At 47.3% G+C, this 9,504-nt stretch overlaps 1 protein-coding gene across 1 annotated transcript in view; it reads left to right on the forward strand.

Annotated features, from left to right (window-relative positions):
• LOC123056100 (uncharacterized) overlaps positions 1-789 on the forward strand; it is a 3,674-nt gene extending 2,885 nt beyond the window's left edge. The window contains exons 2-3 of the mRNA XM_044479837.1: positions 414-583; positions 701-789. Of these exons, the coding sequence (XP_044335772.1) occupies positions 414-583; positions 701-789 (259 nt within the window). The remainder of the gene's footprint in view (positions 1-413; positions 584-700) is intronic.
• The last annotated feature ends 8,715 nt before the right edge of the window (positions 790-9,504 follow it).

A 9,504-nucleotide genomic window follows, 5' to 3' on the forward strand; every position in this document is an offset into this window, starting at 1 on the left:
GCGATCAACTTTGTTAATGGAGTTGAACTATGTGGTGTATCCCCTCATATTATCATTGTCGTGAACTGAATCTTGCTCATGCTATAAGTTTCTTTATGTTAGATTGAAACTTTGGGGAACCAATGAGATTATGATGTAGGTCTAGTACAATTTCCGGAGGTGCCTGTAGTGGCATTGGGGTGACTCGATGGATAACATATTATAAAGCAATAAAGAACATAAGGTGATTGTTTAGTATAGCTTTCCGGGTTGTCTGCGGTGACATTGGGGTTGTCCTATGGATCAAGATTAGAAAGACAAACTTTATATCTAATACTGATAACGATCATATATGTCTATTGTCCGGGGCGGCGGCCATCGCCGAGGCGGAGTGCCCGCACTGCCACCTACTTTTCTGCGCCCGGTATGCCGTGCTGTGGCACAACGGCTTCGGCTGCGAGGAGTTCCAGAAGCTCGGGAAGGACAAGCGTGGCCAGGAGGACCTCCTTCTCAGGCGTCTCGTCGGCAAGGCGGGGTGGCAGCGGTGTCCCAAGGGCCAGATGTTCGTGGAGAAACTGGAAGGGTGCAATTACATCAAATGCAGGTACGTCAAATTCATCAGCCTACGTTCTCCTTGCAAATTACGATCTCATCATGCATGCATGATTTGAGCTCATCCCCGGCCGGCTTGTTTGATAATTTGATTTTTCTCCGATTGTAGGTGTGGATACAGCTTCTGCCACCGATGTGCATCCGAGTTGTGTGTGCAAAACCATTGCTGCAACAAGTGCAAGCGCTAGTGTTAGATAAAACGAGAATAAGCGAGACACGAGAGCACACGGATTTTTACGTGGAAACCCCCGCGGGAGAAAACCACGAACGTATGAAGGCGCAATCACTATGAGGAGGAGTATTACAAAATTTACGAAGCCCAAAAATTAAATAAAAATAGGATGCTAATTTTCAAGCCAAAAGAGCCACTGGGCCAGAAACTCACCCAGGGTCGGTCCTGCGATTTTGGGGGCCCGGGGCGAAAATAAAACTGGCTCCTAATCTAAACATCTTAACAATAGTAATCAATATACTGAAGGAAATATGCCCTAGAGGCAATAATAAAGTTATTATTTATTTTCTTATATCATGATAAATGTTTATTATTCATGCTAGAATTGTATTAACCGGAAACATAATACATGTGTGAATACATAGACAAACATAGTGTCACTAGTATGCCTCTACTTGACTAGCTCGTTGATCAAAGATGGTTATGTTTCCTAGCCATAGACATGAGTTGTCATTTGATTAACGGGATCACATCATTAGGAGAATGATGTGATTGACTTGACCCATTCCGTTAGCTTATCACAGGATCGTTTAGTATTCTGCTATTGCTTTCTTCATGACTTATACATGTTCATATGACTATGAGATTATGCAACTCCCGTTTACCAGAGGAACACTTTGTGTGCTACCAAACGTCACAACATAACTGGGTGATTATAAAGGTGCTCTACAGGTGTCTCCGAAGGTACTTGTTGGGTTGGCGTATTTCGAGATTAGGATTTGTCACTCCGATTGTCGGAGAGGTATCTCTGGGCTCACTCGGTAATGCACATCACTTAAGCCTTACAAGCATTGCAACTAATGAGTTAGTTGCGGGATGATGTATTACGGAACGAGTAAAGAGACTTGCCGGTAACGAGATTGAACTAGGTATTGAGATACCGACGATCGAATCTCGGGCAAGTAACATACCGATGACAAAGGGAACAACGTATGTTGTTATGCGGTCTGACCGATAAAGATCTTCGTAGAATATGTGGGAGCCAATATGAGCATCCAGGTTCCGCTATTGGTTATTGACCGGAGACGTGTCTCGGTCATGTCTACATAGTTCCCGATCCCGCAGGGTCCGCACGCTTAAAGTTTTGATGACGGTTATATTATGAGTTTATGTGTTTTGATGTACCGAAGGTAGTTCGGAGTCCCAGATGAGATCGGGGACATGCCGAGGAGTCTTGAAATGGTCGAGACGTAAAGATCGATATATTGGACGACTATATTCGGACATCGGAAAGGTTCCGAGTGATTCGGGTATTTTTCGGAGTACCGGGGAGTTACTGGAATACGGGAAAGAAGTATTGGGCCTTAATGGGCCTTAGTGGGAAGGAGAGGCGGCAGCCAGGAGGTGGCGCGCACCCCTCCCAAGCCCAGTCCGAATTGGACAAGGGGTTTGGGGCGCGGCCCCACTCTCCCTTCCTTCTCCTCTTCCCCCCTTTCCCCCCTTCTCCTAGTTGGACTAGGAAAGGAGGAAACCTACTCCAACTAGGAGTAGGAATCCTACTCCTTTGGCGCGCCCCTCCTAGGGCCGGCCTCCTCCTCCCTTGCTCCTTTATATACGGGGGCAGGGGGGCACCCCAGAGACACAACAATTGATCGTTTGCTCTTTTAGCCGTGTGCGGTGCCCCCCTCCACCATAGTCCACCTCGATAATACTGTAGCGGTGCTTAGGCAAAGCCCTGCGTCGGTAGAACATCATCATCGTCACCACGCCGTCGTGCTGACGAAACTCTCCCTCAACACTCAGCTGGATCGGAGTTCGAGGGACGTCATCGGGCTGAAGGTGTGCTGAACTCGGAGGTGCCGTGCGTTCGGTACTTGATCGGTCGGATCGTGAAGACGTATGACTACATCAACCGCGTTGTGCTAACGCTTCCGCTTTCGGTCTACGAGGGTACGTGGACAACACTCTCCCCTCTTGTTGCTATGCATCACCATGATCTTGCGTGTGCGTAGTGTTGGGGATCGTAGCAGAAATTAAAATTTTCTATGCATCACCAAGATCAATCTTTGGAGTTTACTAGCAACAAGAGGGGAGGAGTGCATCTACGTACCCTTGTAGATCGCGAGCGGAAGCGTTCAAGAGAACGGGGTTGATGGAGTCGTACTCGTCGTGATCCAAATCACTGATGATCCAAGAGCCGGACGGACGGCACCTCCGCGTTCAACACACGTACGGAGCGGTGACGTCTCCCATGCCTTGATCCAGCAAGGAGGAGGGAGAGGTTGAGGAAGAAGGCTCCAACAGCAGCACGATGGCGTGGTGGTGGTGGAGTGACAGTTCTCCAGCAGGGCTTCGCCAAGCACACGCGGAGGAGGAGAGGTGTTGGGGAGGGGAGGGGCTTGCGCCTTGGATGTGGTGCTGCAGCCCTCCCCTCACCCTCTATTCATAGGGAGAAGGGGGAAGGGGCCGGCCCCTCTAGATGAGATCTAGAGGGGGGGCGGCGGCCAAGGGGGGAGGGAGCTTGCCCCCCAAGCAAGGGGGGCGCCCCCCCTTTAGGGTTCCCCCCAAACCCTAGGCGCATGGGCCCTAGGGGGGTTGGCGCCCAGCCCACTAAGGGCTGGTTCCCTTCCACCTACAGCCCCTAAGGCCCTCCGGGGCAGGTGGACCCTCCCAGTGGACCCCCGGAACCCCTCCGGTGGTCCCGGTACAATACCGGTATACCCCCGAATATTTCCGGTGACCGTATGATGACTTCCCATATATAAATCTTCACCTCCGGACCATTCCGGAACTCCTCGTGACGTCCGGGATCTCGTCCGGGACTCTGAACAACATTCGGTAATCACATACAAACCTTCCTTATAACCCTAGCGTCATCGAACCTTAAGTGTGTAGACCCTACGGGTTCGGGAATCATGCAGACATGACCGAGACACCTCTCTAGCCAATAACCAACAGCGGGATCTGGATACCCATGTTGGCTCCCACATGTTCCACGATGATCTCATCGGATGAACCATGATGTCGAGGATTCAAGCAATCCCGTATACAATTCCCTTTGTCAATCGGTACGTTACTTGCCCGAGATTCGATCGTCGGTATCCCAATACCTCGTTCAATCTCGTTACCGGCAAGTCACTTTACTCGTTCTGTAATGCATGATCCCGTGACTAACTACTTAGTCACATTGAGCTCATTATGATGATGCAATACTGAGTGGGCCCAGAGATACCTCTCCGTCATACGGAGTGACAAACCCCAGTCTCGATCCGAGCCAACCCAACAGACACTTTCGGAGATACCTGTAGTGCACCTTTATAGCCACCCAGTTACGTTGTGATGTTTGGTACACCCAAAGCATTCCTACGGTATCCGGGAGTTGCACGATCTCATGGTCCAAGGAAATAATACTTGACATTAGAAAAGCTTTAGCAAACGAACTACACGATCTAGTGCTATGCTTAGGATTGGGTCTTGTCCATCACATCATTCTCCTAATGATGTGATCCCGTTATCAATGACATCCAATGTCCATGGTCAGGAAACCGTAACCATCTATTGATCAACGATCTAGTCAACTAGAGGCTCACTAGGGACATGTTATGGTCTATGTATTCACACATGTATTACGATTTCCGGATAACACAATTAAAGCATGAACAATAGACAATTATCATGAACAAGGAAATATAATAATAACCATTTTATTATTGCCTCTAGGGCATATTTCCAACAGTCTCCCACTTGCACTAGAGTCAATAATCTAGTTACATTGTGATGAATCGTACACCCATAGAGTTCTGGTGTTGATCATGTTTCGCCCGTGGAAGAGGTTTAGTCAACGGATCTGCGACATTCAAATCCGTATGTACTTTACAAATATCTATGTCTCCATTTTGAACATTTTCACGAATGGAGTTGAAGCAACGCTTGATGTGCCTGGTCTTCTTGTGAAACATGGGCTCCTTCACAAGGGCAATAGCTCCAGTGTTGTCACAGAAGAGAGTCATCGGCCCCGATGCATTGGGAATAACTCCTAGGTCGGCTATGAACTCCTTCATCCAGATTGCTTCATGTGCTGCCTCCGAGGCTGCCATGTACTCTGCTTCACATGTAGATCCCGCCACGACGCTTTGCTTGCAACTGCACCAGCTGACTGCCCCACCATTCAAAATATACACGTATCCGGTTTGTGACTTAGAGTCATCCAGATCTGTGTTGAAGCTAGCATCGACGTAACCCTTTACGACAAGCTCTTCGTCACCTCCATAAACGAGAAACATATCCTTAGTCCTTTTCAGGTACTTCAGGATGTTCTTGACCGCTGTCCAGTGTTCCATGCCGGGATTACTTTGGTACCTTCCTACCAAACTTACGGCAAGGTTTACATCAGGTCTGGTACACAGCATGGCATACATAATAGACCCTATGGCCGAGGCATAGGGGACGACACTCATCTTTTCTCTATCTTCTGCCGTGGTCGGGCATTGAGCCATGCTCAATCTCACACCTTGCAATACAGACAAGAACCCCTTCTTGGACTGATCAATATTGAACTTCTTCAATATCTTGTCAAGGTATGTGCTTTGTGAAAGACCTATGAGGCGTCTCGATCTATCTCTATAGATCTTGATGCCTAATATGTAAGCAGCTTCTCCAAGGTCCTTCATTGAAAAACACTTATTCAAGTAGGCCTTTATACTTTCCAAGAATTCTATATCATTTCCCATCAATAGTATGTCATCCACATATAATATGAGAAATGCTACAGAGCTCCCACTCACTTTCTTGTAAACACAGGCTTCTCCATAAGTCTGCGTAAACCCAAACGCTTTGATCATCTCATCAAAGCGAATGTTCCAACTCCGAGATGCCTTCACCAGCCCATAGATTGAGCGCTGGAGCTTGCATACGTTGTCAGCATTCTTAGGATCGACAAAACCTTCCGGCTGCATCATATACAATTCTTCCTTAAGGAAGCCGTTAAGGAATGCCATTTTGACGTCCATTTGCCATATTTCATAATCGTAGAATGCAGCAATTGCTAACATGATTCGGACGGACTTCAGCTTCGCTACGGGTGAGAAGGTCTCATCGTAGTCAACTCCTTGAACTTGTCGATAACCCTTAGCGACAAGTCGAGCTTTATAGATGGTAACATTTCCATCCGCGTCCGTCTTCTTCTTAAAGATCCATTTATTTTCTATAGCTCGCCGATCATCGGGCAAGTCTGTCAAAGTCCATACTTTGTTTTCATACATGGATCCTATCTCGGATTGCATGGCTTCAAGCCATTTGTTGGAATCTGGACTCGCCATTGCTTCTTCATAGTTCGAAGGTTCACCGTTGTCCAACAACATGATTTCCAGGACAGGGTTGGCGTACCACTCTCGTGCGGAACGTGTCCTTGTGGACCTACGAAGTTCAGTGGTAACTTGATCATGATCGTCATCATTAACTTCCTCTCTAGTCGGTGCAGGCACCCCAGAAACATTTTCTTGTGCTGCGCTACTTTCTGGTTCGAGAGGGGTCATCTCATCAAGTTCCACTTTCCTCCCACTTACTTCTTTCGAGAGAAACTCTTTCTCCAGAAAGGACCCGTTCTTGGCAACGAAGACCTTGCCTTCGGATCTGAGGTAGAAGGTATACCCAATGGTTTCCTTAGGGTATCCTATGAAGACGCATTTTTCCGACTTGGGTTCGAGCTTTTCAGGTTGAAGTTTCTTGACATAAGCATCGCATCCCCAAACTTTAAGAAACGACAGCTTAGGTTTGTTTCCAAACCATAATTCATACGGTGTTGTCTCAACGGATTTCGACGGAGCCCTATTTAAAGTGAATGCGGCAGTCTCTAAAGCATAACCCCAGAATGATAGCGGTAGATCGGTAAGAGACATCATAGATCGCACCATATCCAATAGAGTGCGATTACGACGTTCGGACACACCATTACGCTGAGGTGTTCCAGGCGACGTGAGTTGTGAAACAATTCCACATTTCCTTAAGTGTGTGCCAAATTCATGACTCAAATATTCCCATCCACGATCTGATCGTAAGAACTTTATTTTCCTGTCACATTGATTCTCAACCTCACTCTGAAATTCCTTGAGCTTTTCAAAGGTCTCAGACTTGTGTTTCATTAAGTAGACATACCCATATCTACTCAAGTCATCAGTGAGGGTGAGAACATAACGATAGCCACCGCGAGCCTCAACGCTCATTGGACCGCACACATCAGTATGTATGATTTCCAATAAGTTGGTTGCTCGCTCCACTGTTCCGGAGAACGGAGTCTTGGTCATTTTTCCCATGAGGCATGGTTCGCACGTGTCAAATGATTCATAATCAAGAGACTCCAAAAGTCCATCTGCATGGAGTTTCTTCATGCGTTTGACACCAATGTGACCAAGGCGGCAGTGCCACAAGTATGTGGGACTATCATTATCAACCTTACATTTCTTGGCATTCACACTATGAATATGTGTAACATCACGTTCGAGATTCATTAAGAATAAACCATTGACCAGCGGGGCATGACCATAAAACATATCTCTCATATAAATAGAACAACCATTATTCTCGGATTTAAATGAGTAGCCATCTCGCATTAAACGAGATCCAGATACAATGTTCATGCTCAAAGCTGGCACTAAATAACAATTATTGAGGTTTAAAACTAATCCCGTAGGTAAATGTAGAGGTAGCGTGCCGACGGCGATCACATCGACCTTGGAACCATTCCCGACGCGCATCGTCACCTCGTCCTTTGCCAGTCTCCGCTTATTCCGTAGCTCCTGCTTTGAGTTACAAATATGAGCAACCGCACCGGTATCAAATACCCAGGAGCTACTACGAGCGCTGGTTAGGTACACATCAATAACATGTATATCACATATACCTTTGGTATTGCCGGCCTTCTTATCCGCTAAGTACTTGGGGCAGTTCCGCTACCAGTGACCGTTTCCCTTGCAATAAAAGCACTCAGTCTCAGGCTTGGGTCCATTCTTTGTCTTCTTCCCGGCAGCTTGCTTACCGGGCGCGGCAACTCCCTTGCCGTCTTTCTTGAAGTTCTTCTTACCCTTGCCTTTCTTGAACTTAGTGGTCTTATTCACCATCAACACTTGATGTTCCTTTTTGATCTCCACCTCCGCTGATTTCAGCATTGAATATACCTCAGGAATGGTCTTTTCCATCCCCTGCATATTGAAGTTCATCACAAAGCTCTTGTAGCTAGGTGGGAACGACTGAAGGATTCTGTCAACGACGGCATCATCCGGGAGATTAACTCCCAACTGAGACAAGCGGTTGTGCAAGCCAGACATTTTGAGTATGTGTTCGCTGACGGAACTATTCTCCTCCATCTTACAACTGTAGAACTTGTCGGAGACTTCATATCTCTCGACCCGGGCATGAGCTTGGAAAACCATTTTCAGCTCTTGGAACATCTCATATGCTCCGTGCTGCTCAAAACGCTTTTGGAGCCCCGGTTCTAAGCTATAAAGCATGCCACACTGAACCAGGGAGTAATCATCACTACGTGACTGCCAGGCGTTCAGAACGTCTTGAGTTGCTGGGAAAACAGGTGCATCACCTGTTGGAAATATGCCCTAGAGGCAATAATAAATGGTTATTATTATATTTCCTTGTTCATGATAATTGTCTATTGTTCATGCTATAATTGTGTTATCCGGAAATCGTAATACATGTGTGAATACATAGACCACAACGTGTCCCTAGTAAGCCTCTAGTTGACTAGCTCGTTGATCAACAGATAGTCATGGTTTCCTGACTATGGACATTGGATGTCATTGATAACGGGATCACATCATTAGGAGAATGATGTGATGGACAAGACCCAATCCTAAGCATAGCACAAAAGATCGTGTAGTTCGTTTGCTAGAGCTTTTCCAATGTCAAGTATCATTTCCTTAGACCATGAGATCGTGCAACTCCCGGATACCGTAGGAGTGCTTTGGGTGTACAAAACGTGACAACGTAACTGGGTGACTATAAAGGTGCACTACGGGTATCTCCGAAAGTGTCTGTTGAGTTGGCACGGATCGAGACTGGGATTTGTCACTCCGTAAGACGGAGAGGTATCTCTGGGCCCACTCGGTAATGCATCATCATAATGAGCTCAACGTGACTAAGGAGTTAGCCACGGGATCATGCATTACGGTACGAGTAAAGTGACTTGCCGGTAACGAGATTGAACTAGGTATTGGGATACCGACGATCGAATCTCGGGCAAGTAACGTACCGATTGACAAAGGGAATTGTATACGGGATTGATTGAATCCTCGACATCGTGGTTCATCCGATGAGATCATCGTGGAACATGTGGGAGCCAACATGGGTATCCAGATCCCGCTGTTGGTTATTGACCGGAGAGGCGTCTCGGTCATGTCTGCATGTCTCCCGAACCCGTAGGGTCTACACACTTAAGGTTCGGTGACGCTAGGGTTGTAGAGATATTAGTATGCGGAAACACGAAAGTTGTTCGGAGTCCCGGATGAGATCCCGGACGTCACGAGGAGTTCCGGAATGGTCCGGAGGTGAAGAATTATATATAGGAAGTCCATTTTCGGCCACCGGGAAAGTTTCGGGGGTTATCGGTATTGTATCGGGACCACCGGAAGGGTCCCGGGGGTCCACCGGGTGGGGCCACCTATCCCGGAGGGCCCCATGGGCTGAAGTGGGAGGGGAACCAGCCCCTAGTGGGCTGGTGCGCCCCCCATGGG

Source organism: Triticum aestivum, chromosome 2D (assembly GCF_018294505.1).
Source record: "Triticum aestivum cultivar Chinese Spring chromosome 2D, IWGSC CS RefSeq v2.1, whole genome shotgun sequence".
Lineage (NCBI taxonomy): Eukaryota > Viridiplantae > Streptophyta > Magnoliopsida > Poales > Poaceae > Triticum > Triticum aestivum.